Source organism: Bombina bombina, chromosome 6, assembly GCF_027579735.1.
Source record: "Bombina bombina isolate aBomBom1 chromosome 6, aBomBom1.pri, whole genome shotgun sequence".
In the NCBI taxonomy this organism is placed as follows: Eukaryota; Metazoa; Chordata; class Amphibia; order Anura; family Bombinatoridae; genus Bombina; species Bombina bombina.
Genome location: NC_069504.1, coordinates 956876766 through 956897429, shown reverse-complemented (window position 1 = coordinate 956897429; position 20664 = coordinate 956876766). Strand labels below are relative to the sequence as shown.

Sequence of the window (20664 nt, the reverse complement as noted above, 5' to 3'; positions counted from 1 at the left end):
ATTTAACGCACTTTGGGAAGGTGCGACTGGTTAACTGTTATGCGAGTCAAAAAAGTTGCACAAAACACATCAGTTATACACATTTAACACTAATAAAACTTAAAAAAAATATTGCAATAAAAAGTTATAAGGGCTCAAAGCTATGAGGTCTCAAAAAACATACTTCACAGGGCTTTAACATAGAGATACATACATATATGTATTACAAACAATCCTTTGAAACGTGTTAGACTGAACTTCGATTACTACATACCGGATGATCCGGATCCGTTCCTGCTATTCGAACTGTTTGTGCTTACTTTTGGAACATTTGCATATTCTAGAAAGGAACAAATATCTGTCTCTGTAAGCGGCTTTTTAAAGCTATACCAATACCTCACATCTTTTTGAGGTTAATTCATGTAAGCAGGCATTTGTTAAGTGTTTTTAATGTAAATAAAGTGTGTTGTTGTAAATGGGTATCACACTATTTGCGGCTTTTTTCTTTACATATATCTAACTTTGGGAGAAAACCTTGGGAGATCCACCATATTCTTGAAAAAAAAGATTCCATATCCGAGAGGCAGGAAGGACACTGATTCATACGGAGTACCTGGAAGTTTACCATATACTAAGAGGAGAATAGGTTGCATCTGTGCAGACAACAGTATACGCCACAGAAGTACCTCTCTGCAGTGTGAACATCTTACCTCATAGGATTGAGGTTTTTATTTGTAAGTGAGAATTTCAGATATACACACAGGATATTTGCTTACTTGTGCTCATATTTATATATGCGCTCAGATTAATTGGTGTTCAGGTTTATTCATTTTTACATTTTAATATTCTAATATTATCTAACCCTCCATTGTTATTATATATATATATATATATATATATATATATATATGCAGTATATGTATTTCAGAATTAACGGAACATATTCTTCTATGTGAAGAACATTGGAGTGTGAAATATTAATATTTCATGTTGGGTTAGCGCACTTGAGAACAAAATAATCAGGTTTGCGCATGAGTAAGGGTTTAAGAGTACCCAACCATGTGTAATAACAGATGGCATGCTATCCTTTATACAAGGTCACGCAAAAGATAGTGCACCATGCACTATCGATTGTGCTCCATTTGTAATCTAGCCCTCCAGCCTCCTCAATAAAATATTTTGCCACCAAAACCTTAATAAACTATTTTTATCAACCTATTTGATACATTATGTTTTATAGCTTTCTAATGTATTTGTTTAATTTATTTTGTAATGCCATTTATGGTGGTATCAAATTATATTTTTAGCATGGATTCTGAGGTAGATATTAGTAAGCGAATTTGTGTTTGTATGAATCAGGAAGCAACAAAAGAGATTCCAACTTTCAAATTATTGTTGATGAATTTGATTTATATAAGTGAGCTGTTTTCTCTATTGTTGTACCATTATAAACGTATTTTTTTACTTCTTCGTAAATAACAAATGCAATTTGGATTTATTGATATACTACCACATATATCGAAAATAATATTGATACCCTTTGGTGTCAATGTTTTGTAGAAATCCAAAATACTCTTTTTTCTGTTAAAAGTTTGGAAATAGGGTTGTCATATTTTCATGATTTTCTTGACAGCTATGAGTTACCTGAAGCATGTGCAACTGTAACTCATAGCTGTCTAGGAAAACATGTAGGATGTGCAACCTTAATTAGAAACCATATGTCTATCTTCTATAAAGAATGTTACATTGAGTCAATAAAAATGATTTAAACCAGATTCTTAGATTAAATATAATGGAAACAAAACAAGTTTGAACACAAAGGGTCACATGTTTTAATGGGAGGGAGGATAGAGTTCCTGACTTGGGAACCTGTCTGCCCCCCTTTGCGGCTAATGGGCAGTGAACACTGTGGTCCCCTGCCTGATGTACCATTGCACAAGCACTCTCAGAGCAAATCATTCACACCAAATGAACGTGATTAGGGTGTTTTATGTTCGCTGGGTAAGAAGCAGCAGTTGTATGACTGCTGCTTCTAACATTGCAGAAAACAGGCTCCCACGTGTACCCCACAAGGGCTCAGGAGCAGCATCTGCTGCTAAACCTAAGTTTTAACAATAACAATAATAACAGTATCTGCAGATCAATGCAGCAGTAAAAGTCATATCCAAAGATTCTACAGAAAATCTCCATTAAAGTGAAGGATTTTTGTAGATAAATCATTAGATGAGTTTTCTACAGAATTGTGGTCAATAAGTATGCACTACATAGTGATGTCTTTACTTCAGAATACATTCTGCTATAATATACTATATTTTACAGAATCAACACTTCCTAAGGTCAGAAGGAATTTATATGGTAGATATATATGAAAACTGGAATAATACCAAAAGAAGGAAGCTGTAAGATAGAGTTTAAAAGATGCATAAAAAAGGAATTGCTTCTTTCCATAAAAGCAAACTCAAAAAGTTGAGTTTGCTATAATGTCTGCTCATTAGTCTACATCTGTAGATTTAAAAAAAAAAAATGTATTATGACATTTTATATATATATATATATATATATATATATATACACAAACAGATTATGAATATAACCAATCTATTAGATAACCACATTTGTTAGAGTAAAACACATATTTCACACATAAGGCCAGATTACAAGTGGAGCTTTATTTAATGCTCCCGCTCGCGTGCTAACTCTGCTAGAAGTGATCTTTTTGTGTGCGTCGAATAGTGCTTGTATTACAAGGTGAAAATGAACTGTTTTCACATGAGCACTAACCCGATACATGCAAAAAGCCAAACTTAGAATATCCTGTGAGCTTTCACGTATTCACCCCATAGAAACCAATGGAGCAAAAAGAGTGGAGAAAAACGTACACCCTACTCGCGCAAGCCCAATCGCATATTCTTGTTATATAGCTTGTTTTTTATATTTATATCAAAGTAACCAACCAATTTACCTTTAATGAACATGTTATAATACAAAAGAAATACAGACCATACACAACACTGTACTTTTTTTTTGAATGTTATAAAGTATATTATTATAACAATGTTGGTTGTGCAAAGCTGAGAGATGGGTAGTAAAGTCATTTTCTAACTTTTTAAACAATAACAATTTTAGTGCTGACTGTCCTTTTAACAGAAATGCCAGCAGTTGCTGTTTTAAATCAGTGATTTTGTTTTTAAATTGCCAGTATACATGCAAATATTTGCTAACAATGGAATCCTGCTTAGACACGTTAAATTCAATAAATGTATACTATCCATATTATAGAGCACCATTTAAACTGCAAGGTTATGCTTAATCTGCTCATTTTGGTTTTGAAAGAGAAAAAGTGCAACTGGTCTGTGGGATGGAACCTCACTGGCTGAGCAGGAAAAAAATACCACGAGAAAAAATACCACAGCTCTGTTGGTGAATAGTGACACCCCCCCCCCCCCCAAGCAAAAAAACTAAAAATATATATATATTTTTTTTTTCTTAAGCACAGCAACACCTGGTTTTTATTTTTTAAGTCCTCTTTTAGTTAAAATGAATAATAAACACTTTAATATCACTTTACATAAAACTTGATAAAGATGGAATTATTTGCCTCAAATCATGTCAACTCCAGTAACATTAAAAATCAATTTGTGTTTGCAGTTTATAATCTCTCCCAAAAAAAATAAACATGTTAGTATAAAGCTGACTTTTATTTACCTCAATTATAACAATCTATAATACACTATCATGATATGATTTAAATTGAAATATTAATGCTGTTTGTGAGGGGAAACAAACAGGAAGAAATAATTATTTGATCTATAAGGATATGTCTGTGCATGTTATGTTGTATAAAATGATATATATATATTAAAATAAAGAATTTATAATATTAATACAAATATAAAATTATAATGCATAAAGCACTGACTATTTTGTCAAGTCAAAGTTGTTTAAAATGGCCCGTTCTATCTGAGTAATGTCAACTAAATACTAAAGAATTAAACTTACTCACCAGTTCAAGACTGCTAGAAGGAAAAACTTCTTTTAGATTTTCGTTTCCAAGCCCTGAATCATCAGCATCAATAAGATTGTCTATTGTGATGTTTTGGTCTGGTTTCACAAATCTAAAGTCATTTTCACTTGTATCTACAGCCACACAGACATTGTATGAGTAGGGCAGCGTCAATGTCCCATTGTTATATTTAGAAAGCATTCTGGGATCAACTTGAGAATATAAGTTTGTATTGTAAGATCCAAAGGATGTGGAAGACTTTGATTCTTTACACTTTGTTATTATTACCAACATAATTGTTAATAAAAATAAAAAAGAAATTAAAGCCAGAGCTACTACTAAATATATTTGCAAATTAGATTTTGAATCATCACTGCTGAGTTGATTACTTAGTTTGGGAATGATCTGTTGAAAATTGTCAGTAACAACTAGGCTTAAAGTAACTGTTGCTGATAAAGATGGACTTCCATTGTCCTTGACCATAACCACCATTTTCTCCTTGAAAATATCCTTCTCTTGAAAAACACGAAATGTCCTGATTTCACCAGTATGCTGATCAATGGTAAAGTGTGAAGGTTCTGACACTTGTATGAAATGATAAGATAGCCAAGCATTGTGTCCTGAGTCTGCATCTACTGCTACCACCTTTGTAATCAATGAGCCTTGTTGAGAAGTGAGAGGTACCATTTCAAACACACCTGATCCACTACTTTCTGAGGAAGGGTACAACACTTTTGGTGCATTATCATTAAGATCAACTACATGGATAATTATTGTTGCATTGCTGCTTAAATATGGAGAACCACTGTCTCTTGCCATTATTTGGATTCGAAAATCCTTGTGCTGCTCATAATCAATTGATCGCTGAGCATAGAGAGCTCCTGTCTCTAGATTAATAGAAAAATAAGAGTCCATAGAAAATTCCTCTGTATCAGAACTAGATATGTAATAAACAATTTTAGCATTTTCTCCAGAATCAGGATCTGAAGCATGTATTCTATATATTGATGCTCCTGGTAAATTATTTTCTGGTATATAGAGATCATATGATGATTTCATAAATACTGGTGGATTATCATTAACATCTGATATCTCTATCTTAATATTTATCTCACTAGAAAGTGAAGGCTTTCCTCTATCAGCAGCTACAACAGAGATGTTATAACTTGATTCCTTCTCTCTGTCCATAGCTTGTGTAGTAACTATTTTGTAGTACCTCCCAGAAGTCAGTATTAATTCAAAGGGTACTGGTCCTCTTATATGGCAGTCAACATCACCATTTTCACCTGAGTCGTGATCATGAACTTCAATTAATGCAATCACTGTGCCAGGCAGAGAATCCTCTGGTATTGGTGTAGATACTGATGCAACAGATATCCCAGGTGAATTGTCATTGACATCAATTATTTCTATTAAAACTTTACAATATGCAACTAGGCCTCCTCCATCCTTTGCTTGAACAGACATTTCATATTTTTTTGTAATCTCAAAATCTAAGATTCTCCTAATTTTAATTTCCCCATTTGTAGGATCAATGCTAAATATATGAAGAACATTTTCTGAAATTTTGCTAAATGAATATGTGATTTGTCCATTAGAACCTTCATCTTTGTCAGTTGCAGTTACACAAAGTACTGTAGAGTTGATTGGAGTATTTTCATTGATGCTCACTGTATATACCTCTTGTGTAAATACAGGGATATTATCATTGATATCAGTAACAACTATCTTGATTAAAGCAGTGCCAGATTGTACAGGATTTCCTCCATCTAAGGCTGTTAATATTAATTCATGAATATTTTGTGTCTCACGATCTAAAGGTTTTTCTAATGCAAGTTCAGGAAATTTGCTACCATCACTGCCTGTCTTTATACTCAGTGTAAAATACTCATTATCACTAAGCTTGTATGTATGTACAGAATTAATACCTATATCTGGATCCTCAGCATTTTGTAAAACAAATCTTGCACCTGGTGAAGTAAATTCTGTCATTTCTAAAATAATGACATCATGTAAAAATGTTGGAGCATTATCATTAATATCTTGAATTTCAATTTTCACACTGAAAACATTTAAGGGATTTGCAACCACAGCATCAAACATTAAGAAGCAAGATTCTGATATTTCACACAGTGCCTCTCTATCTATCCTGTCTTTAACATATAAATTTCCATTTTCCAAATTTACATAAAAATATTTTTCTGAAATATGAGAAACAATTCGAGGTTTTCTCAATGAGAGCTCCTTCACTTCTAATCCGATGTCTTTTGCAATATTTGCTATTACAGAGTCTTTTCTCATTTCTTCAAAGATAGAATAATGAAGCTGAGCAGAAGCTGATTGATAAAGCCAGGAAAATATGAAAGAGAATAATACTTGCCATCTGATTCCATTGTATGTCTGTGCTTGTCTTGTATTCATTGCAGCCATTTTCAGACTCAGTTTTCCAAAGCAGCTCTCTTTTAGATGCTCAGTATTTGTAATCCAGTAGAAAAAAAATACAATTTCTTTGGGGATCACAATCAATTATCCAACATTCCGTTCATGAGAGCTTTTAGCATATGGCTTTAGGTCTTCTTACAGATCTGCAGTGTCTGTGTTGTGGAAATGACATTGGTTCTCCATTTCCATTCTTTTCTCCTTATTGGTGAACAGCGGCGCTCTGAGGCGCAAATATGGAATTACAGGACTAGGATTATTTTTATATAAAGTCCAGTTTAAACAATAGGCATATATAGCAGAATTAATTATTGGTATTAAAATATTGCAATTTGATTAACATTTTATGAAAGGTATCAATTTTAGATATCTTCTGTTTTTTATTTTAATTTTAAGTTGTCTAAAATTGTTAATGGTAGTTAGTTTTAAATAAGTTATACTATTTATTTGAAACTTTTCTATTTTCTAAATATGTGTTAGGTTATAATTTAATTGTCCAAACTTTTTTTGCTTAAAGGGACATTTTCTTTTATGATTTAGATAGAACATAAAATTTTAAACAACTTTCTAATTTACTTCTATTATCAAATTTTCTTAGTTTTCTTGTTATCCTTGTGGAAAAACAGAAATGTAAGCTCAAGAGTGTGCACATGTCTGCAGCACTACATAGCAGCAGTTTTGCAACAATGTTATACATTAGCATGGGCACTAGATGGCAGCACTTTTTCCTGTCGTGTAGTGCTTCGGGCATGTGCACGCTACCTACCTAGCTATCTCTTCAACAATGAATAACATGAGAATGAAAAAAAAATGATAATAGAAGTAAATTGGAAACTTTTTAAAAATTGTATCCTCTATCAGAATCATGAACTAAAAAATTTGTGTTTAAAGTCCCTTTAATATTTCTTAGGTTTGTAAGATTCCTAAATACATCCACAAATACAGTAGTCCTAAACTTTCTGTGGATACCTCATTGATATTTCAAACTATTCTTGCATTTAAGTCTCAGATGGGAGGGTTTATAGTTGGAGTATTTGAGAATTATTACCAGAATGTCTGTGCTCATATTACAAGTCCAAAGTTATTTTTTATCCCTCAGGTGATAGTCTAGGGTGCATTAACATCTGCATTTCAGATATGAGGGTACTAAATACCTATCAAATAGACTTCTATGGGGCACATAGTAAAATTCATGTTGAATCTTGCTTGAGTGCTAAGCTTATTATGTGCTAAGCTGATGTATTAAAAATGCAAAATTTTACAGTGGCACTTAGGATTGCACTTAAGCACAACATTTAATAATATAATAATATAATAATATAAGCACAATAAGGGCTATATTACAAGTGGTGCGCTGATGTGTGTGAGCGATAAGGGGTTTATCACAGCTGTTTGCGTGCATCGGTAGTAGAGTGCGCATTACAAGTTTAAAATGTAAACAAGTTTGCTTGTGTGCCACTGAATTTAACGCACTTCGGGATGGTGCGACTGGTTAACTGGTATGCGAGTCAAAAAAGTTGCACAAAACACATCAGTTACAGACATTTAACACTAATAAAACTTATAAAAAATATTGCAATAAAAAGTTATAAAAGCTTAAAGCTATGAGGTCTCAGGTGTTAGAAAAAAACTTCACATGGCTTTAACATATAGATACATACATATACATGCCTATATATATATATATATATATATATATATATATATATATATATATATATGTATTTATACATATATATGTGTGTGTGTGTAAATATTTATTTATATGTGTATATATGTATTTACAGACATAGAAAAACATATATATATATATATATATATATATATATATATATATATATATGTGTGTGTGTGTGTGTGTGTGTGCATTGGGGTTCTTTTGCAGTTAAGTAGCTGAAAACATGGGAAATTATATTTATGCAATATTCATATTTAATAAATGTTTAGTTATGTATTTACCCTGCATTATTGATTGTGCTCCATTTGTAACCTAGCCCTGCAGCCTCCTCAATAAAATATTTTGCAACCAAAACCTTAATAACATTTTTTTATCAACCTATTTAATAAATTATGTTTTATCGCTTTCTTATGTATTTGTATAATTTATTTTGTAATGCCATTTATGGTGGTATCAAATTATATTTTTAGCATGGATTCTGAGGTAGATATTAGTAAGTGAATTTGTGCTTGCATGAATCAGGAAGCAAAAAAGAGATTTCAACTTTCAAATTATTGTTGATGAATTTGATTTATATAAGTGAGCTGTTTTCTCTATTGTTGTACCATTATAATTTTTTTTTTTACTCCTTCATAAATAACAAATGCAATTTGGATTTATTGATATACTACCACATATATGGAAAATAATAATGATACCCTTTGGTGTCAATGTGTTGTAGAAATAAAAAATAATCTTTTTTTCTGTTGAAAGTTTGGAAATAGGGTTGTAATATTTTCATGTTTTTCTTGACAGCTATGAGTTACCTGAAGCATGTGCAACTGTAACTCATAGCTGTCTAGGAAAACATGTAGGATGTGCAACCTTAATTAGAAACTATATGTCTATCATCTATAAAGAAGGTTACATTGGGTCAATAAAAGGATTTAAACCAGATTCTTAGAGGAAATATAATGGCAACAAAAGGGCCACATGTATTAATGGGCGGGAGGATAGAGTTCCTGACTTGGGAACCTGTCTGCCCCCCTTTGCGGCTAATGGGCAGTGAACACTGTGGTCCCCTGCCCGATGTACCATTGCACAAGCACCCTGAGAGCAAATCATTCACACCAAATGAATGTGATTAGGGTGTTTTATGTTCACTGGGTAAGAAGCAGCAGTTGGATGACCACTGCTTCTAACATTGCAGAAAACAGTTTCCCATGTGTGCCCCACAAGGGCTCAGGAGCAGCATCTGCTGCTAAACCTAAGTTTTAAAAATACCAATAATAACAGTATCTGCAGAACAATGCAGCAGTAAAAGTCATATCTAATGATTTTACAGAAAATCTCCATTAAAGTGAAAGAATTTTTGTAGATAAATCATTAGATGAGTTTTCTACAGAATTGTGGTCAATAAGTATGTACTACATAGTGATGCCTTTACTTCAGATATAATATACTATATTTTACAGAATCAACACTTCCTAAGGTCAGAAAGAATTTATATGGTAGATTTATATGAAAACTGGAATAATACAAAAAGAAGGAAGCTCATGCAGATTTTAAAGGATGCATAAAAAAGGAATTGCTTCTTTCCAAAAAAAGCAAACTCAAAAAGTTGAGTTTTCTATAACGTCTACTCATTAGTCTACATCTGAAGATTTAAAAAAAAAATGTATTCTGACATCATATATATATATATATATATACACAGATTATGAATATAACCAATCTATCAGATAACCACATTTGTTAAAGTAAAACACATATTTCACACATAGGGCCAGATTAAAAGTGGAGCTTTATTTAATGCTCCCGTTCAACCAATTTACCTTTAATGAACATGTTATAATAAAAAAGAAATACAGTGCATACAAAACACTACTTTTTCTACATGCATGCTTTGTAACAGAAATCATACAGACTATTGTTATGAGCATGACCACCTGTGAAAAGTACTTTGTATTACTTGCAAACACTATAAATAATACAAACATCACATTTAATAGACACATTAAATACCATTAAAATTTTATAATACGCAACTTTTGGAAAATCAGGTCCTAAACAAGTGATTCTGAACAAAAGCAAACAGGTTGAAATAGAAATTTAAATTAGTGGGTGAGCACAATAGTTATCTGCAAATCTTAAATTAGCCATTATACACACCATTAAAGGAGAAACAAATGGCCATTTGACTCTCTACTATATGATTTTTCAATGCTCATTTTGATATATGTTTAACCTGTATGCTTATAAAAACAACATATGCATTGCCACAACAAAGACAAATATGCTCTAATTAACACACTACATTCACTATCATTTAAATCATATCATGATAATATATTATAGATTGTTATAATAGAGTTAAATAAATGCTAGCTTCATACTAATATCTTTATTTTTTGGGAGAGATTATAAAACTGCAAACACAAATTGATTTTTAATGTTACTGAAGTTCACATGATTTAAGGCGAACAATTTCACCTTTATCAAGTTTTATGTAAAGTGATATTAAAGTGTTTATTATTCATTTTAACTAAAAGAGGACTTTATAATATCCTAATAAATAAATAAATAAAAAAAAACAGGTCTTGCTGTACATAAATATTTTTACTTTTTTGCTTGGGGGGGGGGGGGGGGAGGGTGTGTCACTATTCACCAACAGAGCAGTGGTCTATAAGGATATGTCTGTGCATGTTATGTTGGATAAAATTATATATATATATTAAAATAAAGAATTTATAATATTAATACAAATATAAAATTATAATGCATAAAGCACTGACTATTTTGTCAAGTCAACTAAATAGAAGTACATTGGAAAGTTGTTTAAAATGGCACGTTCTATCTGAGTAATGTCAACTAAATACTAAAGAATTAAACTTACTCACCAGTTCAAGACTGCTAGAAGGATTTTCGTTTCCAAGCCCTGAATCATCAGCATCAATAAGATTGTCTATTGTGATGTTTTGGTCTGGCTTCACAAATCTAAAGTCATTTTCACTTGTATCTACAGCCACACAGACATTGTATGAGTAGGGCAGTGTCAATGTCCCATTGTTATATTTGGAAAGCATTCTGGGATCCACATGAGAATATACGTTTGTATTGTAAGATCCAAAGGATGTGGAAGATTTTGATTCTTTACACTTTGTTATTATTACCAACATAACTGTTACTAAAAATAAAAAGGAAATCAAAGCCAGAGCTACTACTAAGTATATTTGCAAATTAGATTTTGAATCTTCACTGCTGAGTTGATTACTAAGTTTGGGAATGATTTCTTGAAAGTTGTCAGTAACAATAAGACTTAAAGTAACTGTTGCTGATAGAGATGGGTTTCCATGGTCCTTAACCATAACCACAATTTTTTCCTTCAAAATATTCTTCTCTTGAAAAACATGCGCTGTCCTTATTTCACCAGAGTGCTCATCAATGCTAAAGTGAGATGGTTCAGAAATGTGTATGAAATGATAGGATAGCCAAGCATTGTGCCCCGAGTCTGCATCTACTGCTACCACCTTAGTAATCAAAGAGCCTTGTTGAGAAGTACGAGGGACCATTTCAAACACACCTGATCCACTACTTTCTGATGAAGGGTACAAGATGTTTGGTGCATTATCATTAAGATCAACTACATGGATAATTAATGTTGCATTGCTACTTAAATATGGAGAACCATTGTCTCTTGCCATTATTTGGATTCGAAAATCCTTGTGCTGCTCATAATCAATTGATCGCTGAGCATAGAGATCTCCTGTCTCTAAATTGATAGAAAAATAAGAATCCACAGAAAATTCATCTGTATTAGCACTAGATATGTAATAAACAATTTTAGCATTGTCTCCAAAATCAGGATCTGAAGCATGTATTCTATATATTGATGCTCCTGGTAAATTATTTTCTGGTATATAGAGAAAATATGATGATTTCATAAATATTGGTGGATTATCATTAACATCTGAAATCTCTATCTTAATATTTATCTCACTAGAAAGTGAAGGATTTCCTCTATCAGCAGCTAAAACAGAGATGTTATAACTTGATTCCTTCTCTCTGTCCATAGCTTGTGCTGTGACTATTTTGTAGTACCTCCCTGAAGACAGTATTAATTCAAAAGGTACTGCACCTCTTATATGACAGTCAACATCACCATTAAAACCAGAATCTTGATCATGAACTTCAATTAGTGCTATGACTGTGCCAGGAAGGGAATCCTCTGGTAATGGTGTAGATAATGATGTAACAGATATCACAGGAGAATTGTCATTTACATCAATGATTTCGATTAAAACTTTACAATATGCAACTAGGCCTCCTCCATCCTTTGCTTGAACAGACATTTCATATTTTTTTGTGATCTCAAAATCTAAGCTTTTCTTAATTTTTATTTCCCCATTTGTAAGATCGATGTTAAATTTATGTAGAACATTTTCTGAAATTTTGCTAAAGGAATATGTGATGTGTCCATTAGAACCTTCATCTTTGTCAGTTGCAGTTACACAAAGTACTGTAGAATTTATTGGAGTATTTTCATTGATGCTCACTTTATATACTTCTTGTGTAAATACAGGGATATTATCATTGATATCAGTAACAACTATCTTGATTAAAGCAGTGCCAGACTGTATAGGATTTCCTCCATCTAAGGCTGTTAATATTAATTCATGAATATTTTGGGTCTCACGATCTAAAGGTTTTTCTAATGCAAGTTCAGGAAACTTGCTACCATCACTGCTTGTCTTTATACTCAGTGCAAAATACTCATTATCACTAAGCTTGTAAGTCTGTACAGCACTAACACCTATATCTGGATCCTCAGCATTTTGTAAAATAAATCTTGCACCTAGTAAAGTAGATTCAATGATTTCTAAAATAATAACATCATGTAAAAATTTTGGAGCATTATCATTAATATCTTGAATTTCAATTTTTACACTGAAAACATTTAAGGGATTTGCAATCACAGCATCAAACATTAAGAAGCAAGACTCTGATATTTCACACAGTGCCTCTCTATCTATCCTGTCTTTAACATATAAATTTCCATTTTCCAAATTTACATAAAAATATTTTTCTGAAATATGAGAAACAATTCGGGGTTTTCTCAATGAGAGCTCCTTCACTTCTAATCCGATGTCTTTTGCAATATTTGCGATAACAGATTCTTTTCTCATTTCTTCAAAGATTGAATAATGAAGCTGAGCAGAAGCTGATTGATAAAGCCAGGAAAATATGAAAGAGAATAATACTTGCCATCTGATTCCATTGTATGTCTGTGCTTGTCTTGTATTCATTGCAGCCATTTTCAGACTCAGTTTTCCAAAGCAGTTTTCTTTTAGATGCTCAGTATTTGTAATCCAGTAGAAAAAAATACAATTTCTTTGGGGATCACAATCAATTATCCAACATTCCGTTTAAGAGAGCATTTAGCATATGGCTTTAGGTCTTCTTACAGAGCTGCAGTGTCTGTGTTGTGGAAAAGGCACTGGTTCTCCATTTCCATTCTTTTCTCCTTATTGGTGAACAGCGGCGCTCTGAGGCGCAAATATGGAATTGCAGGACTAGGATTATTTTCATTCTAAAGTCCAGTTTAAACAAATGGCATATATAGCAGAATTATTTATTGGTATTAAAATATTGCATTTTGATTACAATTCTATGAAAGGTATCAATTTTACATATCTTATGGGTTTTTTAATTTTAAGTTGTCTAAAATTGTTAATGGTAATAAGTTTTAAATAAGTTATTCTATTTATTAGAAACTTTCCTAATTTCTAAATATGTGTTAGGCTATAATTTCATTGTCCAAACTTTTTGTTGCTTAATATTTCTTAGGTTTGTAAGATTCCTAAATACATCCGCAAAAAACTTTGTGTGGACACCCCATTGATATTTCAAACTATTCTTGCATATAAGTCTCAGATAGGAGGGTTTATAGTTGGAGTGTTTGAGAATTATTACCAGAATGTCTGTGCTCATATTACAAGTGCAAAGTTATTTTTTATCCCTCAGGTGATAGTCTAGGGTGCATTAACATCTGCATTTCAGATATGAGGGAAATAAAAACCTATCATAATAGACTTCTATGGGGCACATAGTAAAATTCATGTTGAATCTTGCTTGAGTGCTAAGCTAACTATGTGCTAAGCTGATGTCTTAAAACATGCTAAATGTTACAGTGGTACATAGGATTGCACTCACGCACAACATTTAATAATATAATAATATAAGCACAATAAGGGCTATATTACAAGTGGTGCGCTGATGTGTGTGAGTGATAAGTTTTTTTCACAACTGTTTGTGTGCATCGGAAGTAGAGTGTGCATTAGTTTAAAATGTAAACAAGTTTGCTTGAGTGCAATTAAATTTAATGCACTTCGGGATGGTGCGACTTCAGAGCTCTGGTTAACTGGTATGCAAGTAAAAAAAAGTTGCAAAAAACACATCAGTTACAGACATTTAACACTAATAAAAGTTATAAAAAATATTGCAATAAAACGTTATAAAAGCTCAAAGCTATGAGGTCTCAGGTGTTAGAAAAAAACAGACTTTACAGGGCTTTAACACAGAGATACATACATATACATGCCTAAATATATATGTATTTATATGTGTATATATGTATTTACAGACATAGAAAAACACACACACACACACATATATATATATATATATATATATATATATATATAAAAAGAAAAAAGAGAATGATACTTGCGCTATAACCTCAAATATATATAAGAAAACACATATGTTAAACATGCAACCCCTGTCTGTTGGTTGGTAAACAGACACCAATGGAATTCAATTTGTTATAAACACAATAATAAACAAAATATTTAACAAAAATGCACAATGTAATATGAAAATGCAGATTGTATGGTATGTATAATAAGAACACAGTCCAAAAACAAGGAGCCAGCTGTTAGTCAGAGATATCTGTGGAATCCCAAAACCTCAGAACATAGAAATAAGGAGAGCAAGAAAGACTTGTAGCACCCCACAAACTTTAGATACTCCAATCGTTATGTTGTGTGGGGATAAACCCCTATATCAAATCACTTACTTTTAGTTACCTCAATCCGTATGATGTATATGAATAGGAAATATCTTCCCAAGCAACTTTTAGCAATAATCCCTCTTTTCAGTAGGGTGTATAATAGGTCCGGTATGTCGTGGAACTCCTGCAGTATGGTAGATGCCCCTGTCCAGCTGTATCGTCACCTCTGAGCAGTGCAAGTGGTACATGTAAAGGAAGTATCACAAACTAATAGTGAAGTACGTTTTATTAAATAAAAACAATTTAAAAGCAAGTAGTACACTTACAAACAAAACCTCAATCCAAATGAGGTAAAAAATGTGCATACAACAAGTATGTCTCAAAAGGTGAGCCAGAGTACAGGTATATCAGTCCCAATGTAGGAGTGGTGAACACTCGATACACATAAAATACAATCCGTAATGAATCCCTGACATGTTTCAAAGTTTACACTTCATCAGGGGGGAAGTGATTTGATATAGGGGTGTATCCCCCACAACATAGCAATTGGAGTATCCAGTTCTAAAGCTTGTGTGGTGCTACAAGTTTTTCTTGCTCTCCTTATATATATATATATATATATATATATATATATATATATATATATATATATATATATGTGCATTTGCAGTCAAGTAGCTGAAAATATGAGAAATTATATTTATGCAATATTCATATTTAATAAGTGTTTAGTTATATATTTACTGTAAATATTTCACTACAGTGTTCTCCACATAGGGGAATATGTTCTTTGTATTTTTAAATGGATATTCCTATATATATCTGTATATACAGTGTCTATACCTATATATATATATATATATATATATGTGTGTGTGTGTATTTAAGAATAAAAAGAACGTATTCTTCTATGTGAAGAACATTGGAGTGTAAAATATAAATATTTCATGTTTAGTTAGCGCACTTGAGAAAAAATAATCGGATTTGCGCATGAGTAAGGTTTTAAGGGTAAACTAAAAGTTTCAGCCTCGTTAAGATGCTTTGGATAAAATATTAACCCAACCATGTGTAATAACAGATGGCATGCTATACTTTATACAAGGTCACGCAAAAGATAGTGCACCCTGCAGTATCGATTGTGCTCCATTTGTAATCTAGCCTTCCAACCTCCTCAATAAAATATTTTGCCACCAAAACCTTAATAAAACAGTTTTTTCAACTTATTTGATAAATTATGTTTTATCGCTTTCTAATGTATTTGTTTAATTTATTTTTTAATGCCATTTATGGTGGTATCAAATTATATTTTTGGCATGGATTCTGAGGTAGATATTAGTAAGTGAATTTGTGTTTGTATGAATCAGGAAGCAAAAAAAGAGATTCAACTTTCAAATTATTGTTGATGAATTTGATTTATATAAGTGAGCTGTTTTCTCTATTGTTATACCATTATAAATTATTTTTTTTACTCCTTAGTAAATAACAAATACAATTTGGATTTATTGATATACTACCACATATATAGAACATAATAATGATACCCTTTGGTGTCAATGTGTTGTAGAAATCCAAAATAATCTTTTTTCTGTTGAAAGTTTGGAAATAGGGTTGTCATCTTTTCATATTTTTCTTGACACCTATGAGTTACCTGAAGTACGATCACGTTGATTGACACCGAGTCTGCAGGGGGCGGCGTTGCACCAGCATCTCTTGTGAACTGCTGGTGCAATGCTGAATACGGAGAGCGTATTTCTCTACGCATTCAGCGATGTCTGTCGGACTTGATCCGCACTGTTGGATTAGGTCCGACAGACATTTGATAATTCGGCCTCACATGTATTAATGGACGGGAGGACAAAGTTCCTGACTTGGGAACCCGTCTGCCCACCTTTGCGGCTAATGGGCAGTGAACACTGTAGTCCCCTGCCCAATGTACCATTGCACAAGCACTCTAAAAACAAATCATTGACACCAAATGAACGTGATTAGGGTGTTTTATGTTCGCTGGTTAAGAAGCAGCAGTTGGATGACTGCTGCTTCTAACATTGCAGAAAACAGTCTCTCATGTGTGCCCCGTAAGGGCTCAGGAGCAGCATCTGCTGCTAAATCTAAGTTTTAAAAATAACAATAATAACAGTATCTTTCTGCAGAACAATGCAGCAGTAAAAATCATATCTAATGATTCTAACGAAAATCTCCATTAAAGTGAAGGAATTTTTGTAGAGAAATCATTGGATGAGTTTTCTACAGAATTGTGGTCAACAAGTATGCACTACATAGTGATGCCTTTACTTCAGAATACATTCTGCTATAATATACTATATTTTACAGAATCAACACTTCCTAAGGTCAGAAGGAGTTTAAATGGTAGATTTATGAAAACTGGAATAATACCAAAAGAAGGAAGCTGTAAGATAGAGTTTAAAGGATGCATAAACAAGGAGTTGCTTCTTTCCAAAAAAACAAACTCAAAAAGTTGCATTTGCTATAATGTCTGCTCATTAGGCTACATCTGTATATTTTTTAAAAATGTATTCTGACATCATATATATATACACACACACAGATTATAAATATAACCAATCTATCAGATAACCACATTTGTTAAAGTAAAACACATATTTCACACATAGGGTCCAGATTACAATTGGAGCTTTATTTAATGCTCCCGCTCGCGTGCTAACTCTGCTAAAAGTGATCTTTTTGTGCGCGTTGGGTAGTGCTTGTATTACAAGGTGAAAATGAACTGTTTTCACACAAGCACTAACACTATACGCACAAAAAGCCGAACTTAGAATATCATGTGAGCTTTCACGTATTCACCCCATAGAAGCCAATGGAGCAAAAAGAGTGGGGAAAAACCTACACCTTATTTGCGCAAGCCCAATCGCATATTCTTGTTATATAGCTTGTTTTTTTTATAATTACATCAAAGTAACAAACCAATTTAACTTTAATGAACATGTTATAATAAAAAAGAAATACAGAACATACACAACACTGTACTTTTTCTACATGCATGATTTGTAACAGAAATCATACAGACTATTGTTATGAGCATGACCACCTGTGAAAAGTACTTTGCATTACTTGCAAACACTATAAATAATATAAACAGCGCATTTAATAGACACATTAAATACCATTAAAATTCTACAATAAGTAACTTTTAGAAAATCAGTCCCTAAGCAAGTGGGTCTGAACAAAAGCAAACAGGTTTAAATGGAAATTGAAATTAGTGGGTGAGCACAATATTTATTTGCAAATCCTAAATTAGCCATTATACACACCATTAAAAGATAAATAAATGGCCATTTGACTTTCTACAATATAATCTTTCAATGCCCATTTTGATATATGTTTACCTGTATGCTTATAAAAACCAAAACAAAGACAAATATGCTATAATTAACACACTACATTCACCAGTAAAGATTATAGTAGCAAATTGCTTTTCTCATTATTATTATTTTTTTAAATAAAAATAAGTTTTTTAAAAACAGCAAAAATCAACAAAAAGTGCTATTACAAATAGAATATTAAAGATATGTACTTATTAGCTGTCTATTTATAAATCAAATGTCTTACAATGTTATAGAAAATGATTTCAAATATATTTAATTTAAGGTCAAAATAAATTGAAAGCAAAAAACAAATATTTCTGTGTTAATTCTCATACATTTTCAGGGAGTTTAAAATAAATCTAGTAAATCTATAATCTCCATTTGAAAATTAATTTAATACAAATGTTACAATCAAAACCATGTTTCCGTTATTAAATTGCAACATTAAAAATAGGTAATTTAATATTTGAATGAATTATAAAATATTAGAAGAGTTCTCAAATTATTGTTTAAAAAGATAAATAATCCCTTTATTACCAATTCCCCAGTCTTGCACACCTAGGGGCCGATTTATTATCGGTCTGTCCGACATGATCCGCTTAGCGGATCATGTCCAACAGACATTGATGCACAAGCAGTTCTTGTGAACTGCTTGTGCAATGCCGCCCCATGCAGATATTCGGCAAATCAGCCAGTAGCAGGGGATGTCAATCAGCCCGATTGTATAGGATCGGGCGGATTGATGTCCGCAGCCTTAGAGGCAGCGGACCAGTTATAGAGCAGCGGTCTTAAGACCGCTGCTTCATAACTGCTGTTTCCAAGAAGCCTGAAGGAGCTTGATAATTCGGCCCCCAACACTGTTATATTAAGATACTTTTAACCTCTGTGATTACCTTGTATCTAAGACTCTTTTGACAGCTGCCTGATCACACAAGTTTTTATTTATTATCTATTGACTTGCATTTTAGCTGTGTTGTGCAGAACTCATGGGCGTCAGCAATATGTTATCTATATGGACCACATGAACTAGCAGTCCCCTGTTGTGAAAAACAAATAAAAAAGCATGTCTATAGTGGCTTAGAAACAGACAGAAATTTAGAGGTTTAAATGTTATAAAGCATATTAATATAACAATGTTGGTTGTGCAAAGCTGGAAGATGTAAAGGCGTTATCTAACTTTTTAAACAATAACACTTTTAGTGTTGACTGTCCCTTTAATGGAAGTGCCAGCATTTGTTGTTTTAAATCAGTGTTTTTGTTTTTAAATTGCCAGTATACATGCAAATATTTGCCAACAATAGAATCCTGCTTAGACACCTGTTTTTTTAATTTTTTTATTTGAATATTATAAAGTCCTCTTTTAGTTAAAATGAATAATAAACACTCTAATATCACTTTACGTAACACGTGATAAAGGTGAAATTGTTCGCCTTAAATCATGTGAACTCCAGTAACATTAAGAATCAATTTGTGTTTGCAGTTTATAATATCTCCCCAAAAAATAAATGTGTTAGTATAAAGCTGAGATTTATTTATATTATCATGATATGATTTAAATGGAATTAGTAATGCTGTTTGTGAGGGGAAACAAACAGGAAGAAATAATTATTTGATCTATAAGGATATGTCTGTGTATGTTATGTTGTATAAAATGATATATATATATAATATATATATATATAGATATATATATTAAAATAAAGAATTTATAATATTAATACAAATATAAAATTATAATGCATAAAGCACTGACTATTTTGTCAAGTCAACTAAATAGAAGTACATTGGAAAGTTGTTTAAAAGTGTATGTTCTATCTGAGTAATGTCAACTAAATACTAAAGAATTAAACTTACTCACCAGTTCAAGACTGCTAGAAGGAAAAACGTCTTTTAGATTTTCGTTTCCAAGCCCGGAATCATCAGCATCAATAAGGTTGTCTATTGCGATGTTTTGGTCTGGCTTCACAAATCTAAAGTCATTCTCACTTGTATCTACAGCCACACAGACATTGTATGAGTAGGGCAGCGTTAATGTCCCATTGTTATATTTAGAAAGCATTCTGGGATCCACATGAGAATATAAGTTTGTATTGTAAGATCCATAGGATGTGGAAGACTTTGATTCTTTACACTTTGTTATTATTACCAACATAATTGTTAATAAAAATAAAAAAGAAATTAAAGCCAGAGCTACTACTAAATATATTTGCAAATTAGATTTTGACTCGTC

At 32.2% G+C, this 20664-nt stretch overlaps 2 protein-coding genes across 2 annotated transcripts in view; both read right to left on the bottom strand.

The window, feature by feature from the left end:
* LOC128664815 (protocadherin gamma-B5) overlaps positions 1–6547 on the bottom strand; it is a 104268-nt gene extending 97721 nt beyond the window's left edge. Inside the window, exon 1 of the mRNA XM_053719618.1 lies at positions 3983–6547. Coding sequence (XP_053575593.1) covers positions 3983–6412 — 2430 coding nt within the window. The 5' untranslated portion in view covers positions 6413–6547. The remainder of the gene's footprint in view (positions 1–3982) is intronic.
* Positions 6548–6549: 2 nt separating this feature from the next.
* On the bottom strand, positions 6550–13393 carry LOC128664814 (protocadherin gamma-B1-like). Its single transcript, XM_053719617.1, has 3 exons — positions 12565–13393; positions 10975–12417; positions 6550–6644 (listed from the first exon to the last, which is right to left on the bottom strand). The coding sequence occupies exons 1-3, from the start codon at positions 13391–13393 to the stop codon at positions 6550–6552; spliced, it is 2367 nt and encodes a 788-aa protein (XP_053575592.1).
* Between the last annotated feature and the right edge of the window lie 7271 nt (positions 13394–20664).

Excerpts from the sequence above, each read along its gene's own strand:
- LOC128664814 (XM_053719617.1), bottom strand. The coding sequence starts at position 13,393 with ATGGCTGCAATGAATACAAGACAAGCACAGACATACAATGGAATCAGA. Across the intron at positions 12,418-12,564 it reads TGCAACTGACAAAGATGAAG|CAAAGGATGGAGGAGGCCTA; the intron begins GTTCTAATGGAC and ends TGTCTGTTCAAG. Across the intron at positions 6,645-10,974 it reads TAGCAGTCTTGAACTGGTGA|AGCGCCGCTGTTCACCAATA; the intron begins GTAAGTTTAATT and ends TTTGCGCCTCAG.